This window comes from Leptodactylus fuscus, chromosome 7 (assembly GCF_031893055.1).
Source record: "Leptodactylus fuscus isolate aLepFus1 chromosome 7, aLepFus1.hap2, whole genome shotgun sequence".
NCBI lineage: Eukaryota > Metazoa > Chordata > Amphibia > Anura > Leptodactylidae > Leptodactylus > Leptodactylus fuscus.
In genome coordinates this window covers 71,969,553-71,990,393 of record NC_134271.1, presented here as the reverse complement: position 1 = coordinate 71,990,393, position 20,841 = coordinate 71,969,553, and the positions used below count along the sequence as shown (strand labels likewise).

Here is a 20,841-nt window from a genome sequence, read left to right as displayed (position 1 = left end):
TTATTATATTCTCCTGGCTTTACTGTACAATCTCGCTTGGATATAGGAATCCTCTTACCGCACTGATTTCTTATTTGAAGTAATAGTTTCTGAGCCAAACAACTTCTACCTGATCAGATGTCTCCGGAGCTGCTCTAATTATCCCTCTGCTGGCCACAACTGGAATTTCAGGCCGACATGCAGTGGTGTATACAATTGTGCCTCACTTTTCTTTACAACATAATAGTTCCTTATATTTGTCGTTGCATAGACTTAATGAAAAAAATCTTAATGAACCTCAAAAAAACATAAAATTCAAAGACACTGCTGACATGTTTTAAACCCATCCAAAGCTTCTTAACCATAACCATAAATAATTCAGAAGATATCAAAAAATATCAGAAAAAATGAATATAGACCAAAAAATACCGCAACCTGATCTGGGATGTTATGTCTTTGATAGGTAATACTGATATTTGTTTTGACGCTTGATATTTTTAATACTATATTCAATACAGATGTTTGATCATTTATTTTTTTTACATACCGTATGTTTCTGTGTAGTTGAGACTTGGAACAAACTTGTAGCAGATGTGGTTGGGAAGTCTACAGTAAGTGAGGTACAGGATGCCTGGGATAAACCTATCTATCCTATCTATCATAACATGGTAATAATATTAAGGCAGACTGTTTCTGTGTGCTGTATCTCACTAACTCCTAAAAGCAGGTAGCAGCATATATACTTAGGTGTATATGGAGTGGCCCTGTGGTCCAAGAATCTGGCACCTCACATTGTCAGAACTATATTGTACTCATCTCCATCAAACAATGAGAAGATCTGTAGTGGTCAGCAGCCGCAGCAGATGTAGAAGCAGTGATGTCTGGGATCTGAGCACAGGCCGGGCGGGGGCCGGAGAGCTGTCATACCACACAGGGCTTTAATGTGTCTACACTTTAGGATTAAAAGAAGTTTCTATTAAGCTATTAACAGCTGTTTCCCTGGAATTTGCACAGCAGCCTATGTTCAGACTGTGAAGACAATGAATGGAGGGTTGGGAGGGACAACCTGTGAGGCAGCATTATTATTATCATTTCTGTCCTAAGGGGAGTCCTCTTCTTTGGTTGAGCACAAGGAATGTGGCAGCTGATTCCACCCCTCATAGAAAGGACTGATGCTGTGCAATGCTCCATGTAGCCGGTCCTGGGAGGAGATAGAAAATATCAAGCCATAGTTTGTAACCCAACTAGTGACAGAGGGGATCTGTGACTTCTCAGGGCTGTGAATAATTCATAGAAACATAGTGACATGTAAAGGTTCAGCTGTGAGCTCCAGGTTGATACCAGCTCAAGAGGTTTGTCTCACTTACATCAAAGAAGATAGTTTGTCACAAAGTATCCATACTAAACTATCAGTTGTGAGAGTCAGGATGAGTTTTCAGCCTGTAAATAATAATGGTCCGTTTCACTGACAGCAAGCAGATGTCTTAAAATAGAAAGGGATTGAAATACAGAGCAGAATAGAAAGTTGCAGCATCTTTTGTTGTTAAGGTCTTTGTTCTCAGAGCCTACGGTCTCAATAGTGAATGAACTTGCTGACGTCTCATTGTGTACTTAATCTTCCCTCCTGATGTGCAGGTAAACATCTTATCCTACATTGTGATCCAGCTCTTTATAGTGTTACAATGCCCAGTAAATGATTATAGTCTGCACAGGGAAAAAATTGTGACCGTGTCACTTTTAACATTCCTTATGAACTGTCCTTTATCCCTGTTACTTGAGTCTGGGGGTTTTCTGTTCTCTTCCTAGGTCTAATCAAGAAGTCAGTTCCCCCCTTTCCACCAGTCACACACTTCAGTCTGGGCCCATCCCCCTCTCCCTTTCACTGGGTCTAGGGGCTGCCCATCTGCCTCACATTTGCTTGTGAATAGCTGGGCTTGGTAGGGTGCAGGCGCTGGGCGCCAGTCGCTTACTTCTCCTGCAGTTTATGAGAAGAGGCTGCAAGGAGTACAGGCAGATGGGGTCTACAGACATTCAGGTAAGAGGGACCCCATATTTCTTACCACTTGTATAGATAGTTGTAGAGTGGGGGTACAGCAGGTGCTGGATTTTTCCACCTCTGAGATGCAGATTGATACAGGCAGCAGGTGACAACAATGTGAAACAATGGGTTGGTGGTTCTGATCAGAATCCTTGCCCTGTACATGAGGTGCTGGGGCATTATAGGGCTTATTGTAGGGTTTCTTTCGGTTGTGACCCTGGATATTAATGATGTAGAGATATCGGTCCCCTCTCCAGCTGCAGTTTTGTTCCATGTACAATATTACTGGGTCTGTGCCAGGCTCTGAGTATTACGTCTTGCACATTGTGCTATGGGTGTGATATCCATGTTTAGGATTCACTGTTAACTGTCTAGAAGTGTTAACGCTAGTGTTATGTGAATTCACTTTACGTCCCTGATGCTGGGTTATAGCAGCTGTGGGGGCTTCTTGAGCCAATGAGAAAACCAGAAGGGGGAGCTGATCGAGGCTTGTGTCTGAAAAACCCTAAAAGCTGGTTGCGTGGAGAGGTTCATATAATACAGCCTTTTTGTGGGTGTAGATTTTTTTATATGACAATATTCCCACACTGGATGTGAAGCTCTACATGGCTAAGACTGTACCTGTCTTTGATATTCAGATTAATTTTATGGTCCTGCAAAGCCCACAACCCCCAGTGGTTTGTTACAGGCACAGGGCAGAGTGTAATATGCAACTTGAGGGCAAGAGATAATAACAAAGTACAAGGACAATGGCTCACTATGATTATTTGATGGAACAAATTAGGTTAGATTTACATGGGGTGAATAACCCAAAATTCAGTGAGATTTATGATTATCCTTTTCCAAAGGCATGAACTCTGCAAGACATCTCCAACAATCGCCTAGTTGTCACCTAGTTGTTCATACATATTGTTACATATCAGTCATATACATATGTTCTCACATAATGATAATTGTTGTAGGTATATGTGTGACGCTTGGTTCTCTGTACTGACTAATGTTTAGGTCTGGCCATGTTTATCTGTATAGATATGAATTAGACTCGGGTTGTCATAACTTACACGTCTTTTGCTAGAACTTCATCCATAATTGGCTGCCAGGTTAATCTAAAATCCCTTCCACTCAGAACTGACAGTAACGTGGACTGACAAGTGTCTGATGGGTAATAGCCTGCATGCATACAGTCATGGCTTATTAAAGAGTCTGTGGACCTGTCAGTCACTGCTCTGTAATTCTTGCATAAATGTGACGGCAAATGGCCCTTTCTCACCAGATCTAAGCTGTGATCTTCTGTCAGCCTGCAATTTATTTAGTTATGTGCAAGATCAGATCATAAACTTGGTGACTGATTCATCTTTTCATACATCCTGTGGAATATTAAATTATACCGCATGTCCTCTGTAATTCCTACAACCAAGGAAATTGGCACTTCACAATCAATGCAAATAACATCTGGAGGAACAGCTCATCTTATTGCTTTATTTATTCCTATCTTCTCTATGTGAGTAGTTATGACAATCTGATGTGATGGGCAGTGTATTAATGTCAGCCATACCATTGTCTGTCCTGACTCGCAGAACTAATATTCTGTAACACTGCAGAAGAGATGTTGCATTTTCTATTTCTATTTTTGTGTTCTCTTCTTGCCACAAATGGGATTATTTTTGGTTACATCCAGATTTTGTAAACCTGATGGGCCCAATACTTCTCAAGCAGAGGCATTGCTACTAACACGTCAGTATAAATTCCTCTCCTGTCAGAGCAGGTAAAATGTATCGGTCTGGAGTCCAGAAAGGATTGCATGAACTGGATAGAATTGTAACTTAAAGCAAACCATTATGAGGTCTGATAGCACGCTGAGGACAATGGTGAGGAATACTATATAGGAAAGTTATAGAGGTTACACTGGGTAAGTTTGTGACATTATTCTGAATGGATGCAGTTTCCACTTTTGATTCTTGTTCTGGTTTCTTTTCTTGTACGTAGAAAAATAGACAGCAAAATAAAGGCGTTGTGTATCCCAGACAGATCTGGTTATATAGTAGCAGCTGTGATCACCAGTCAATAGGAAAGCGATCCTGTGTTTTCAGGGCACTTGGCATTATTTGTGAGGCTCCCAGAGAAAAGGCCTTTATATGGGAGAAGTTGAACTAGCCATTTCCTCCCACATTGGTGACATCCTAAATACCTGTGCTGCTGAAAGGGAGACTCTACCATGAGAGGTAAGGAGTTTATTTCCCAAAACCCTGACATTTTAGATTATGTGCTGCATCCCCTTCCCCCTCTGGTTTTGGAGGAGACGCCACTGTCCCTCTTTGGACCTCTTTTGCCCAATTCCTTTCAGCTGAATTAAAATTCCAACCACGCCTGATTCTTCTTCTTCTTCGTCTCCAATCATCGCTCATTGTGCTGGAACTCACAGGGTGACATGAAATAGAGCATGATGCAAGTTAACTCCCTTCCATCTGAACTGGCTAGTTGTAGTGGACTCTAACCTGTGGCTTTTAGCAGAATCCGACAGCTGCATTTTGGGTGACAGGTGGATGAAGTAACCCTTCACCCTTTTATTGTGTTCTTGTCTTCCATGTTGACCTGTCTCTATACACCTGTCTGGTACAGGGTGAACTTCTACATTAGCAGCTGCAGAGAGCTTGGCCAAGTCCCTGTGGAATTGCTCCCCTGACCCACCGCTCCTGAGAAGGCATTGTGCCGGGTGACACTGTGTGTCTATTGATGTAGGAGCGATGCATTGATGGCTGGGGTTGACCTCAGTGATCAACAGCTGCTACAAGCCCCCTTCCATGAGACGGCTTCACAACTCACGTATATAAAAGAGGCTCTCTGCCCTGTCCTCCCAGCAGATGTGACTAGTGTATGGAGGAGGGGACGCTGTGACTGCTAAATATTACCCGCTTTACCAACTACTATAGGTCAGTAGATTTGTCCTGACATTCTGCACCTTTGTGTTAGACAGAGAACTGCCCTCTAAGAGGGGGAGGAGTCCTGCTTTCTGTATTTCTCCTATGAGATTTTTTGTAGTGTTTGTTTTTCTTCTATACTTTGTTTTATTATTTCTCAATAAAATTAGTATTTTATTCTATATATCTTGAGTACCACTGCTTCCTTTTCCTGGGTACTCTACATCTTCATTTGTTGTTAGGGCACGATTAGCTATTAGGAGCCTTATTTAGTATCGTGTGGATGACACCGTTTGTCATGTATGGACCATGTGATCCGTTTCCCCAGTTTGCCATGTATTTGTTATTCATCTAAAGGGGAGGAGGTGAGATATGAAGTGGTCTCCTCCTATTCAGATACATTAAAAGCTTATCAATAGTAAATAATAGGAAAGTGAGGGTCCTGATAGCGAGGGTCTCAGTGGGGATTGTTGGTGCAGACATGTATTCTGATGGCATATATGTATGTTTCCAGCCTTTATTAATATGTGACATAAATCCTTCACCATTCCCCGGATATCGGGGTGCTAGATTTAAGGAGGTTCTTGATTTCCTATAAGTAAAGCTTACAGAGCCCTGTGCAGCTCTTCTGACATGTCTGTTTTAGTAAATACTTGTATTCCCCATGAGTTAACAATTCTGCTCCTTTTTTATGTATACATTGACAGGGGGTGTTACCAGTTGGGCACGTGTGGGGAATGGTAATCTTAAGTTGTCAATTTATTTAAAGTGGAATAAAATAGAAATGGGATGACAAACAGTCGGCTGCAGAATTATTATTTATGTACAATGCAAGCATTTACTAAAACTGACAATGTCAAAAATGTCTGGTCATGTAATTGAACTGAGGCCTGTCATTGTGAGGTTCTGTCCATGCGAATGTAACAGTAGAAATAGTAACTAGGCTGCCACAATCATGTAATGAGACAAATGATACATAGGAGGGTGAGCATAATATTATATTGGTTCTTTGCTACAGCTTGCTATGTCAAAAATCATTGAAAACGCATTTAAGGTTGTAGTATCCCTTTAAGACTGCAGCCAGACTGTTCTTTAGGAGCTCAGTTATATATGGATGAAATATCAGTGACTGGTTCCACTTTGTTACAATATATAGACATGGACTTGTGTGAATGAAGAGACTTGATGGGAGATGCTGTTCTGTAGATTTGCTCATGCCCTCATACTGTGTGGACTGGGCATTTCAGGACAAGCAGTAAATCTTTTGTCTGTAGAGCATAGAAGGTCCTCTATTGTACTGGGTACCTCCTTCATCCTGGCACAGCTTCACCCTCCATGAATTTCAGGAGCCCACAGTCAGGTGACCACATTCCTGAATGGAACAGGACTATTTGTGAGACTCTGCATGAATCGGGGGGTCCAGTTTCCCACAGGATGAGAACCCTTTTTGTTCTCATGGAGGCAACATTATGAATATTTAGTAGGTGGCGCCCCCACGTATCAGATGGTTGGCACCATAATGTCTCAAAGAAGAGAATGGACATTAACCTGGAGGTTTCAGACACGGATCAGGTTGTAGATAGGCTGCTCACGGCATAATATCTCACTGACATGAGAGTCTGAACTGAACAGTTTCTAGGCTACTTGTATGCTGTACATGAGAATAGGTGTATACAGGAATATGTCCGCTGCAGAGTTTGTAGTTGGCATTACTATTCTTGGAGAAGATTTAGAATTAGTAAAGATCAAAGCTCCGGATATTTGCATTTAAATGTCCCTTCCTATAATTGGCACAATAGTAACTCCAGGCCCTTTGTTAGGGTCCTGCGGTGCTCATGGCTTTTCAGGGGAATAACTCCATCTAATACCCAGTGATTATAACAGTCATGAAAAGGGTAAAAAAAAAAAAAAAAACCCCAAAAAACAGTCAGAACATCCGGACATGTTTGCGTATACCAGTTTGGCATTGAGCTGAATCTAAGTAGCTGCATTTGTTCAGATGGAGCTAACATTTTTACCTGGTGACTTTTCTATTACCAGTTTCCTTTCTGACCAGTGGCCTCTCATAGGTTTAGATGTTTTTATGACATGATGGCATCTCCTTAACCACTTCAGCATCGGGCCAATATGTGGTCCAGGACCAAACACATTTTCAGGTTTTTTTGTAAGTGCAGTTTTGAGGGCTGTAATATTTTTCTCGTATGTCTCATTCAACTAATTTTTGCGTCTGTCTTTTTTCAGGGACACATAGGGCTTTATTTTTATGTTTTTATTTTCGAATGTGTTTTAAAAAAAATTTATATCTGGGAAAATATAAACATAATAGGAGGGAAATTGTGTCTGGTTTTCACTTTATTTTTATTTAATAACACAAAGCGCTACTAAAAAACTTTATAAAATAGTTTTTCCTCTCCGTTACAGTAATTTTTATTTTGTATGGAGTTGTTGGGGGTGGGGCTGTAACCTTTAATAACAGCGTTTTTTTTAGCATAATATATATATATATTTTTATATTTTTAAACTTTATTATATTTAATTTTTTTTTCAGATTGTGTCCCCATAAGGTCATAAGAGACCTTTGGGGACATCTGATCACTTTTTTTTTTTTTTTTGGTTAGGGAGGCTGCTACATTTAGCCTCAGTTGCAGGAGGAATCCAGCCTCTTGCACACTGTTCTTTACACTTACAGAGCTGATCTGGGTCCTGTAGGACCCAGCAGCTCTTGTAAGACACTGAGCCCGGCGGATCACGTGACCACCGGGTCAGAGGGCGGCCGCATCAGCGATCGAGAAGGCAGGAAAGGGAATAAACCTTCCCTGTCTTCTCTCTGGGAGCTCCAACTGAAATTACAGCTGGCTCCCAGCTTCAGCAGCTGCTGTGTTCTGACTGAACATACCGGTACGTTCTGTCAGAACTAGGCAACCACCTTCCGGACGTTTATAGTGTATGGGCAGTCCGGAAGTGGTTAAAGGAGTATTACGGTAACAAGATGTAACCCTCTAACCAAATCTAATGTACAGCACTCAGCTATCTCTGGCCATTCCCATTGAAATTAATGGAGCGACAGAACACATTTCTGACCTGCTGCTTCATTCAAACTGGGGTGCAAAACACCCCAGTTCTCATGATCAATTGGGGTCCCAGCAATCAGATCGTCACCGATCAACAACTCTATGTACTTTGGACACAGGGTAACTTCTGGTTACCAGAATATCCTTGTAGCAGTCACCCAAGTTGACTCTGATGTCAGGGACCACTGTATAAGCAATGCTGCCTCTGCTGTCACCCCTTCTACCTCATAGATTGTAAGCTCTCACGAGCAGGGCCCAGTCGCATTGTGTGAAGTGACTATCTCTCTGCAATGTATCTTTTTGTCTGTACTTGAACCCTACAATTTGTAAAGTGCTGTAGAATATGCTGGCTCTACATAAATAAAATGTATTATTATTTTTATTATTCATCAGAAATTCTCCTTTCCGGTGACCTGATGTTGGTACTTTCTATAGTTACATATATTTTTCCTAACTATCTGCATTTGTTCCTTCAGGCTTATGAATGGGCCCTGGATGGGATGCGTCAACTTGGGGCCATCAGCCTTGACGACTGTAACTCCCCTGAGCTCTGCCTTGGTGCACTAGAGAGTCTTGAGAAGTACCAGGTGGAGCATCCAGTGATCAGGGAAAATAAGTTTGAGGAGATGAGGGAGCTCGCCTATGAGCTGAAAAGTGAGAAGGCGGTCAAACATTGGAAATTTGCCTGGTCAAAGTGTCAAGAGGCAAGGCAAGTTTTTGAGAAGAAACTTGAAGCTGCACTGAGGGCTAAAAGCTCATTGTCAGGAAAACAAAACTCTCCAAGGTCAAGAACGTCAGAGGTTGTAGACCAGAAAGTACATTCAGATAACATAAGTGTGTCTCATATCCAAAATAAGCTGCTTAATTCCCCGCTCTGTGGCAGGGAGAGGAGACTTGGGAGAGTTCTGTGTCACCGACCAGAGATGGAAATGCCTTTCAGACCTAGTCCTCCTGGTTCCAGCTCTAGTTCAGTAGCATCATCATCCGCATACAGAGTACGTAAACTATCCCTTCAAAATTCTCCTGGGGAGGACCTTCACCTTGAACTGATTCACCAGGTGCCTTCTGGGTCTTCGACCCCTACCCTGTCCCGTCCTATGGGGAGAAGGTTGCTAAGAAAGGCTCAGAGTTTTGACCTACCTGGGACTGATGTAAGCAGCCATGGTTGTCAGCGAAGACTCAGCGAGCCTGCTAGAAGAGGAAACACTGGTGTGTTTATTAAAGGACTTGAAGTGAGTAGTACAGAATTAGCAGAGCGTCCCTGCAGCCCTAGACTACTAGTGTCCACAGACTGGTCAGCAGAACGAATGCGGAATGACAGGAGGAGTAGTGTATCATCAGTAGATGGAAGATGCCGCAGCAGGTAAGAGTTTTTAAAAAAAAAAAAGAAAAAAAAAAATATAATTTGCATGTTTGACAGTGTACATAAATGTTTCCACATTTATAGTGCTCAAAGATTTGGCATGCTTGTTTGTGTCAACTACCACTCTTATTAGCCTGTCCTCAGAGGGCAAATGAGGCTTTAGAACAGTGGTCTTCAACCTATGGCTCTTCAGCTTTTGCAGGCATATTGCTCCTTATATACGTAGACAAGCTCACGCAGTCATCACATTGGAGTCTAGCATTATAATGGCTAGAAAGCCAGAATCCGGATGCAGAGGCTTTACAGAATAAAGAGATGGCACGGGCTAAATAACATGATCCTATCATTTTCACTAACATGAAGCCCTTACTCGTGATCTCTGGAAATCCCAGCAGCCAGAGTTCTGTGATTGTAATTTTGTGGCTTGTTATATTACATGTCATGATTGCTATTGCTTAGAATACCGTCTTAACTTACCTTTCTGTAACACTCTAGAAAGGAACATATACAAGACTTGGACATGAAATTCAATAAAGTCCAGCTCAATAATATTGTTTATCTTCTGCTGTAGTAAACTTCGGCATATCATCGATGAAATGGTCACCACAGAGAGAGAATACGTCCGATCCCTATGGTATATCAGTGAGAACTACTTTCCTGAGATGGATCGTATTGATCTTCCCCAGGACCTGCGGGGAAAGAGAGGCATCATCTTTGGAAATCTAGAGAAGTTGAGAGATTTTCACAGCCAGTATTTCCTGAAGGAGCTGGAGAGCTGCTGCAATCACCCACTAAGAGTTAGCCATTGCTTCCTCCGGCATGTAAGTGATACCACAGGACTCGCCTGCCATATCTACTCCCTGTGTGTCCATTCTCTGTGCAACTAGACATTCGGAACTCAAAGTGACAGTTAGAATATGCATTTTCCATATAGACATAGATATGGAATAGGTAAAACCATTAGTACCACCCGCACAACACCAGGGCCTCTTCCTCACTGGGCTCTATAAGCAGTTTTGACGTCTTCTCAGTAAAGAAGTCCACTGATCCTGACACTATTTACGCTAGGTTCACACTAGCGTTCGGCAGTCCGTTCTCAGCTTTCCGTCTTCTGCATGCAGAAGATGAAAAGCTGTCAGACTGGGTCTGACTGTGAGCGGCGGTGAGCGTTTTATGCTCTCCGCCGCGAAACCATTTTTTTCAAATCTGACACAGAGTACTGCATGTCCGACTCTGTCCAATTTAAAAAAAACGGTTTCTCGGCGGAGAGCATAAAACGCTCACTGCCGCACATCTTTCAAACCCATTGGGTTTGAAAGAGTCCTGCAGGTTTCCGTCTCCTGCCTCTGTTTTGTTCAAGAAACGGAAACCTGCAGAACGGAGACCGGGCGCAGATGTGAACGAGCCCTAAGCTGTATCTTCAGGAAATGTGAAGCCAATCATATCATTAGCTGGCACGTCTACCTACTATAGTAAGATGAGGTCTGAGAGGTTGCTTTGGCCACGTGCTCTGTTTTTTCTTTATTACTTTGAGGACCATTTCTGTAAGTAATGCTGTACCACTGGCAGACACACTCTTGATGCTTGCCTATATGTACATATTGCTGCAAGGATTCTGCTTTGTTATCATGCATATTTCACCTCCGTTCTGTTCTATGGAAATAATTTTATACATACACATTTTTTAGAAAAAGAAATAAATAATAATAATTGTAAAATGTAGTTTGCGCATTTCACCTAACGTTTCCTTTTGTTTTCCCTCTAGAAAGACCAGTTTGGTATGTATGCGTTGTACAGCAAGAATAAGCCCAGGTCAGACTTGTTACTTGCCAGTCATGGGAACATATTTTTTAAGGTAAGAGTACAGTAAGTTTGTGGAATATTTTGCTTAACTTTCCTATAGATAGAAGTGAAATGTTAACTTGAAATGTTTATGGCCCAGAACAAGCAGCGACAGCTCGGAGACAAGATGGACCTAGCCTCGTACCTGCTAAAGCCAATTCAAAGAATGAGCAAGTATGCGCTTCTCCTGAAAGACCTAATCAAAGAATGTGGGGAGGCGCAGGAGCAGGAGCTCGCCTACCTGCGGGCAGCTGAGGAAATGGTGAAGTTTCAGCTGCGTCATGGCAACGATCTTCTAGCAATGGATGCCATACGAGACTGTGATGTGAGTTATCAAAGACTTCATTCATTGATGATAGGATTTTAGATCATAATGAATCACAAATGAGAAAGCAACATGACTGCATCCTCCTTATTTTCTGCCATCAGGTGAATTTGAAGGAGCAAGGACAGCTGGTCAGACAGGACGAGTTTACAGTGTGGCTGGGCCGGAAGAAGTGCCAGAGACATGTCTTTCTGTTTGAGGATCTCATCTTATTCAGCAAACCCAAGAGGATTGAGGGAGGATTAGATGTCTACATCTACAAGCGTTCATTTAAAGTAAGTAAAGCAGATTGTTGAGAATGGAACAGGAAACTGCTGGTCTGTTTTTTTAAATTTAACAATGGTCATTAATCCTATTAATATTATAAATGTGAATGTTTGTGAGTTTGTGGGTTTGGATGTTTGTTACTCAATCACATCCAAACGGCTGAATGGATTTTAGTGAAATTTCACACACACCTACATATTTGCCACGAAAGTGCAATAGGCTACTTTAAATGTGGGTCACTCACCCCCAGCTTCAGTTCCCCCGTGTAGTAACACTCACCTTGGTCTCCTTCGCTCCTGTGTGTGCTGGCTGACTGCATACACTTCGCGGCCGGCTGCCTGTGTGTCCGATATGAAGCACAGCAAGCTCCAGCGTCTGGTTGCTGGGGGGCAGAGATGGGGGGACATGAGACTGGGGGGGGGGGAGAAACTGGGGGTAGAGATGGGGGGGGCATGAAGCTGGGGGCAGGGATGGGGGACATGAGACTGGGGGGCAGAGATAGGGGGGAAGAAACTGGGGGCAGAGATGAGGGGGGGGGGAATGAAGCTGGGGGCAGAGATGGGGGGGCAAGAAACTGGGGGCAGATGAAGTGAACTGGGGGCAGAGATGGGGGGACATGAAGCTGGGGGCAGAGATGGGGGGGGAGAAGCTGGGGGCAGAGATGGGGGGGGAGAAACTGGGAGCAGAGATGGGGGGCATGAAGCTAGGGGCAGAGATGGGGGGACAAGATACTGGGGGCACCAATAGGGGGACAAGAAATATAAGCGATTCGGCGCCACCGCCAACCCGTAGACGAAGTCGCGGGTAACTGCTAGTGGGTTTTATTTCTGAATAATCTTAGCCACCCTAAAACAAGATGCCTGACTGTCATGGTCAAGAGTGATCATGCAGTGTGACAGAAGCAAAGAAGACATTATCCCCTGGATCTTGGCACCAGGTTTCTAGTTGACAGGATCAGTGAACACATATCCAGTCAGTACTTGGGACATAGAAAGGACCATAAGGCTATTTGTTTTACTAGCCCTCTCTAAGCACACAGAGGGGAGCCCTAACAACAGCATAATAACACAGATCATAATGTATTAGTATATATGTCTATAGTAAACATGCAAAACAGCAAAAAAAAAAAAAAAAAAAGCTGTCAAAAAATGTTTAGTGTAAAATACATGCTTTGTGCAAACATTGCATAAAACCTGCACTTACATATCAACATGACAGTAATGACGTAAAGAAGTAAAATAACAGGTTATGTAGTGTGAAATGTGAATGGTAGAAATGACACCAGCTGAAGCACCATCATGTTTTGTGACTGCTGTAAGTCAATGTCTATGGGACACATCTATCTTCATGTTTTGGGGGTGGCACTGGATGACAACCACAAAAGACACAATGCTGTTAGTTGTGGCTGTACTTCAGTGCACTGAATAGCATGTTTGGACTTGACACAAGAATGGTATGTTCATCATGCCAATACACACTCCTAAAAGCAATTTTGGCAGTGGTAGAGCCCTTTAAGACAGGCATGGTCATTAATTAATGTCCAATTACATTTAGGATTTGACAGTTTTACCCTTTGCTCAATTTGCAGACTGCAGACATTGGTTTGACGGAAAACTCTGGAGACAGCGGTTTGCGCTTTGAAATCTGGTTTAGGAGGCGGAAATCTAATGATACTCACATTCTCCAAGCATGCAGCACTGAAGTCAAACAAGCATGGACAACCGACATTGCCAAAATCCTGTGGCAGCAAGCATCCAGGAACAAAGGTAGAGCAATCAGTTTTCTTAAAATTCCTTTGGGTTGTCAGCTTTGGTTAACAACTTTCTCTTATAAAAGACCACCTATGTCAAGCTGAATATAGATGTAGCTGACCGAGAAATGCTTTTCCACAGCTCAGCGAATCAATCTGCGCTTTTTTGCCCACTGCAGTTTTGCCTTTCTGTTTCCCTTAGCGCACAATGTTTGTCTGCTTTAATAGCCCATCTGTGCTAAAGAAAGAAAAGTTGGACACGTTATATAGAGAACCAGAGTTGTACGATGCTGCAGTTTGCTTGACCGTGCGCTACATCCATACAGTTATGCTCAGATCTTAAAAGTGGAGATGTCTCTTATAACGTAACCATTTAGTTTGTGTATGATGTAGGTGTACGATATACTTTATATATATCACCTGTGCAAAGTATTTATTCTATATTTTGTTTTTACCTTCTCGGTAATTTCGGGGATTTTACTTTTTCAGAGATCCGCATGCAGGAAATGGTTTCTATGGGTGTTGGTAACAAGCCATTTTTGGACATCAAGCCAAGTGACGCAGCTATAAATAACCGTGCTATTGATTACATCATGAAAGGGAGAGGTATATGATTATAATCCTATTACACTCACAGTGAGATCACATGTATCACATTGATTTAGCTAATACTTTATTTTATGTGCAGGAGCAAGGACCAGAGCCTCTATTGCAGTGTCATTATTTGACCATTCGGACCCTTACAAGAGGACTCAGGCCCCTATAACATGTAACTCTGTTCCTGCTGCCTGTGGCCCTTCTTCTGCTTCCTTGTTAGGACCCCTTAACTTGCACATGTACGTCAACCAAACGCTTCTGCCTGGAATGCTTTCATCCAATAGACCCTTTGAGACCACCAGTTGCTTAGAGGAAGACGAGCTGGAGAATGAGACAAGCTGCAGCCAGCCTTCTATGAGTGCGTGACATATTTATCTGTCTTCTACTATCTACTTTTTACTGGTCAGTGAGTACTAATCTTCTTGTGTATTTCTTACAGCCACAGAAAGCTCAGAGTCGTCTCACTGTATGTCTGGCGCTGGATCTAGTGGCTCAGACAGTGGTTGTGTCTCTGGAATTCCCCAGGACAATCTGTCTGAAGATGCTGGATCTCCATGTGATGCCTCAGCACAGTACTCATTTCCAGAAAGGAGGAACAGCTCCAGTGTCTCCCCTCCAGTAGTGGAAAAATCCAGATTCATCAACCGCCAATACATCTCAGCAGTAAGCATGTCATGACTAGAATACTAACTGTATATTCTACAGCAGTGTTCCCTAAACTATAGCTCTCCAGCAGTGGCATAAACCGTCAGCTCTCTGGGGATGTTGGGATTGTAGTTTAGCAACAGCTGGAGAGCCACAGTTTGGAGATACCGCTTTACAAATTCCTGATCAGTCATAGCTGTCACTAAGGTTAAGGCCACACTAGTGTCTTTTAGTCCATTGTTCTGATCTGTCAAAGTATCAGAACAACGGGCCAAAAAGCCAAAAGAATGATGAATGCAGATAGAGCTCATTCACTGCAATGTAGAAAAACAAGATGGAAGCTTTCTTACCCTTCTGTGTTATTCTTTGCACAGGACTTTACCTTCCGTTTGAAAAGTTAAAGATTAGAGATGAGCGAGTACTGTTCGGATCAGCCGATCCGAACAGCACGCTCGCATAGAAATGAATGGACATAGCCGGCATGTGGGGGGTTAAGCGGCCGGCCAACGTCAAAGCGGAAGTACCAGGTGCATCCATTCATTTCTATGGAGCCTGCTGTTCGGATCGGCTGATCCTAACAGTACTCGCTCATCTCTATTAAAGATACTTTCGTCCTGTCTTATTTACACAACAGTGAATGACCAGGGATGCAGACAGAATCGGAGGTGTGAGGAGGTTTTTTTTTTTTCTTTAAGGAAAAAAAATATATATAAAAATATTCTGCTTTTTTTTTATATATATATATATATATATATATATATAAAACGGGTATCCACTCTACAAATTTAAATGTGATTATTTAACCCTTTAAGAATACAGGATAGTTTAGCATAGACATGTGTGTGTGTGTATATATATATATATATATATATATATATATATATATATATATATATATATATATATATATATATATATATATATATTGTAAAATCTTCCTTCTCCACCTTCAAAATTTCCTAACTTTTAGATTTTTCTGTCAACACAGCCATATGAGGGCAATTGGTATTTTCAGTTGCCACTATGTTAGAATATAGATAATCTTTTAATTGGTGTTTATTAACATTTTTGGGGTTCATGTGAAAAATACTTTTGTATTTATTCTACTGCATTAACCACAGGATAAATAAAATTATACTCGGATCATTTAATTTTTGCACATATACCTAATATATATTCATATGTTTTATACTTTTCCACTTTTTATTTTATTTAACTTTAATTTGATTCCCTTGTATAACATTCTGCAGTACTTCTGTTCAGCAGTATAGTGTAGATTAATGCCTGTGTGTACTAGGCAAAGGCTAAATCTTTGACATCTAAGAAGCCATTAAAAGGGCTGTGCAGGACTTTAAAAATATGTCTGCTTTCTTCTTATCAAGAAGTGGCATCATATCCGTTGGCCACATGGCCATGCTGTTGCTCAGTCTCACTCATTTTAATGGGATGGAGATGTGGCATTGCCATGTGACCAACAGTCATCATGTCACTTCCTGAGAAGAAAACAGCCATGTTTATGAGTCCTGTACAACTGCTTTAACTGGCCTCTTGGCTCCTATAGCAACCTCTTGGCACTAAGCAATCTCCCCACAAGGGCTAAACGAAGCCGCACCCCCCCTCCCCCCCAAATGCTGTCATTGATAATTAATCATGATAATTAATCACAGCATCTGAGGGGTATTCTGACTATGGCATTTCTTCCAAGCTGTATTACACAGCCAGAACACCTGCGTGCTCTTATGCAGTGATGCCAAATACAGTCCTATGAAAAAGTTTGGGCACCCCTATTAATCTTAATCATTTTTTGTTCTAAATATTTTGGTGTTTGCAACAGCCATTTCAGTTTGATATATCTAATAACTGATGGACACAGTAATATTTCGGGATTGAAATGAGGTTTATTGTACTAACAGAAAATGTGCAATATGCATTAAACCAAAATTTGACTGGTGCAAAAGTATGGGCACCCTTATCATTTTATTGATTTGAATTCCCCTAACTACTTTTTACTGACTTACTGAAGCACAAAATTGGTTTTGTAACCTCAGTGAGCTTTGAAATTCATAGCCAGATGTATCCAATCATAAGAAAAGGTATTTAAGGTGGCCAATTGCAAGTTGATCTCCTATTTGAATCTCCTCTGAAGAGTGGCATCATGGGCTACTCAAAACAACTCTCAAATGATCTGAAAACAAAGATTGTTCAACATAGTTGTTCAGGGGAAGGATACAAAAAGTTGTCTCAGAGATTTAACCTGTCAGTTTCCACTGTGAGGAACATAGTAAGGAAATGGAAGACCACAGGGACAGTTCTTGTTAAGCCCAGAAGTGGCAGGCCAAGAAAAATATCAGAAAGGCAGAGAAGAAGAATGGTGAGAACAGTCAAGGACAATCCACAGACCACCTCCAAAGAGCTGCAGCATCATCTTGCTGCAGATGGTGTCACTGTGCATCGGTCAACTATACAGCGCACTTTGCACAAATAGAAGCTGTATGGGAGAGTGATGAGAAAGAAGCCGTTTCTGCACGTACGCCACAAATAGAGTTGCCTGAGGTATGAAAAAGCACATTTGGACAAGGCAGCTTCATTTTGGAAACAAAAATTGAGTTGTTTGGTTATAAAAAAAGGCGTTATGCATGGCGTCCAAAAAGAAACAGCATTCCAAGAAAAACACTTGCTACCCACTGTAAAATTTGGTGGAGGTTCCATCATGCTTTGGGGCTGTGTGGCCAATGCCGGCATCGGGAATCTTGTTAAAGTTGAGAGTCGCATAGATTCCACTCAGTATCAGCAGATTCTTGAGAATAATGTTCAAGAATCAGTGACGAAGTTGAAGTTACGCCGGGGATGGATATTTCAGCAAGACAATGATCCAAAACACCGCTCCAAATCCTCAGGCATTCATGCAGAGGAACAATTACAATGTTCTGGAATGGCCATCCCAGTCCCCAGACCTGAATATCATTGAACATCTGTGGGATGATTTGAAGCGGGCTGTCCATGCTCGGCGACCATCTAACTTAACTGAACTTGAATTGTTTGTCCAAAATACCTTTATCCAGGATCCAGGAACTGATTAAAAGCTACAGGAAGCGACTAGAGGCTGTTATCTTTGCAAAAGGAGGATCTACTAAATATTAATGTCACTTTTCTGTTGAGGTGCCCATACTTTTGCACCGGTCAAATTTTGGTTTAATGCATATTGCACATTTTCTGTTAGTACAATAAACCTCATTTCAATCCTGAAATATTACTGTGTCCATCAGTTATTAGATATATCAAACTGAAATGGCTGTTATAAACACCAAAATATTTAGAACTAAAAATGATTAAGATTAATAGGGGTGCCCAAACTTTTTCATAGGACTGTATGTATGTGATTTGTTTTGCTTGGTTTTAATTTTTCAGGATATTAATTTTATTTTGTTTACTTATATAGCGCCATTGTATTCCACAGCGATTTACAGAGATATTGTCAACACTGTCCCATGTAGGGTGTAGAATCTGAATTCTCTATTAATATGTATTTGAAGTATGGGAGGAAACCAGAGTACCCAGAGGAAATCCACGCCTTGCAGTTGTTGTCCTTGACTTTGAACCTAGGACTCCAGCTCTGCAAGACTACAGTGCTAACCTTTCAGCCTATGTTAAGGGGTCGATAAATTTGGTGCAAGTCACACAAGCTGCATCCAAAAAAGGCTTTGTTCACATCACTTTTCAACCCCATATATGCAAAATATTTCCATCGCTTTCAACTAACCCAACAGAGGCAATTGTTTGTTTTATATTAATTAATTAATTATTTTCTTTCCTTCTGCTGGGCTAGTTAAGGCTTCATGCACATGCTGAATACAAACTGGAACTTCCAGACCATGCATTGCCCCTAGACTCTGGTCTGGAGGCTGAATCTCTGATTCAGAGTCTCTGCCTCCCTGCAACTGTTTGTTTCCTGTAGTCTGTTAGTGTTATTAATGGGTTAATACAGACAGTAGTTAATAAGTTTTTTTTTTTATTGTACTCAGGGATCCATCAATACTTTCATTTCTCCTCACGTTGTATATAATTCTCACTTCTTGGCCGCTATTAACACACTGTCTCCTGACTGGACGGATTTATTTTTCAGATTCTGCAGTCTAACCTCTCACTCACTCATTACTGCTTCTCTCCCCAGAATCCAAGCCACATTTCCCTAAGTCCTTCCACCATTGTCTGAATTTCCTTCTAACACCCAGTAAGTGTCTGTTCAGCTCTTGTACTACATGTAACAGATTAGTGTGTGCGGGCATGTATTGCTAGCAGAGAATGTACACAGACACCAAATGGAGGGGGTCACCCTATATCAGCAGCTACAGCCTTGTAAAAGCTATGAGCACCCTTTACAGATTGCAGTTAAAGATTTTTTCTTTTCTTTTGGCAGCACATTCAGCCAAGGTCAAAGATAAAATATATTGGTTTTATTTTATTTCTCTGCATTTTCCTGGCAATGGCCAGACAGTGAATGCAGCTGTGTATACAGATGCAAAATCAGCAGAAAGATAGGGCAACCTTTCATCGACATTAGACCCCATCTATCATACATTGATAAAACACCGGTTGAAAATCCTGCCAAAACAATTTAAGATTCAAGTGGATCACCTTAGTGTGTGTGATGAAGAGATTTTGATCCTTTTTTCTTGGGTGTCCCTAACATGAACCAGTACAATTAGATTCAGTAGTTGTACGTAGCAGATGCCTGTGACAGTCAGGGAAAGTCTCTATTTTAGCACATGATTTCCCATCCATATAGGAAAGTATTTTTGCTGTGCAGTTTTTAAAGTTGTCATTGTATATTTACCAATGAATAGAAAAATGAAATAATAGATGGAAGTGGCTAGTTATCGAATGACATGAAGAAGAGGATGCTGTATATTATACAGCACTGTGCCATAGCTGCTACAGAACATAACAGTACAACTGTGGTTACCTCCTATACTGTACAGGAAGCTCCATATCTGTGTATACACCACCGCAGTATTAGATGCCGTATATATTCAGTCTCACACCTCACACTTTTACTTTTGGTTACTGAGCTGCCTGGTGACTGGAGACATTCTTACAATTTAGAGTATATTAACAAATTCTGCATTAAGGACACAGTCACGTAATAATATTAGATGTCAATGAAATATTTTTGTGTAATCTAGAGTAAACAAAAAAATTACAACTAGGTTTTAGTAATTCCACATTCATTAAAAGTTACTGAGTAACTGATTGATCTTTTAGGTGTAAACAGGTTTTCAGCGATTGGACCCCGGACGTACCAGAGACAAAGCCTCCCACTTATCAGCCCTTCTAACAGAAGACCTAGTGACCCTCTCCAGTGTAATATTTCATGCTCCCTGTATATAGTTTACATCCAGCTGTCAGTTTCTGCCTTCTCTCAGTGACAGATTTACTTAAGTTGCACAGTTTGTACAATTTATAAGAAAAAAAAAAAATCTTTTGCAAAATAGATCCTGTATTTAATAACAAAACTCTTTATGTAATTGTTTTCAAGAACTGGAATCTGATGTGTGTTGTATTTTGTTATAGTTGTTCCCAAACTAGAAATAATTTATTTACTGGAGTTAAAGCTCAAATCTGAATAAAACAAGTTTATTCCACGTCCGTCTATTTTGTTGCTTTTAAAGCTGTTGGCTGTGTGATGTCACCCACACAAATAGAGATCTCAGACACATTAGGAGTTATGTGCCCCTAATAAATATGTGACAATCACTTCAACTGGACACCGGAAAATGTACTCACTTAAGTGATGGTGATGACGCTACTGTGTTCTTAAGGTGAAGCTTGATGCAGGCTTGCAATGTCTCTTCTGCAGCATTGGCTTTGTGCGTATGACACAGAGAACTAAAGAGAATCTGAAATGAACAGGTGAAAATTTGCTGATGAACATCTCGGCAGCCACATTGACTATACAGTGGTCCCTTGACTTTCGCGGGGATACGTTTCAAGGCCGCCCGCAAAAGTCAAATTTCCGCGAAGTGGAGATGCAGTGTTTAATCTCATG

The 20,841-nt window shown here is 41.4% G+C and overlaps 1 protein-coding gene across 3 annotated transcripts in view; it reads left to right on the top strand.

Annotated features, from left to right (window-relative positions):
- LOC142213673 (puratrophin-1-like) overlaps window positions 1-20,420 on the top strand; it is a 62,128-nt gene extending 41,708 nt beyond the window's left edge. For 2 of the 3 annotated variants that reach the window (XM_075282084.1, XM_075282083.1), the window contains exons 14-24: window positions 8,483-9,369; window positions 9,941-10,190; window positions 11,135-11,224; window positions 11,312-11,536; window positions 11,641-11,811; window positions 13,392-13,569; window positions 14,043-14,159; window positions 14,242-14,508; window positions 14,590-14,813; window positions 18,967-19,026; window positions 20,058-20,420. In XM_075282084.1, the coding sequence (XP_075138185.1) occupies window positions 8,483-9,369; window positions 9,941-10,190; window positions 11,135-11,224; window positions 11,312-11,536; window positions 11,641-11,811; window positions 13,392-13,569; window positions 14,043-14,159; window positions 14,242-14,508; window positions 14,590-14,813; window positions 18,967-19,008 (2,451 nt within the window). In that variant the 3' untranslated portion in view covers window positions 19,009-19,026; window positions 20,058-20,420. The remainder of the gene's footprint in view (window positions 1-8,482; window positions 9,370-9,940; window positions 10,191-11,134; window positions 11,225-11,311; window positions 11,537-11,640; window positions 11,812-13,391; window positions 13,570-14,042; window positions 14,160-14,241; window positions 14,509-14,589; window positions 14,814-18,966; window positions 19,027-20,057) is intronic. The other variant, XM_075282085.1, reaches the window with a different exon arrangement.
- The last annotated feature ends 421 nt before the right edge of the window (window positions 20,421-20,841 follow it).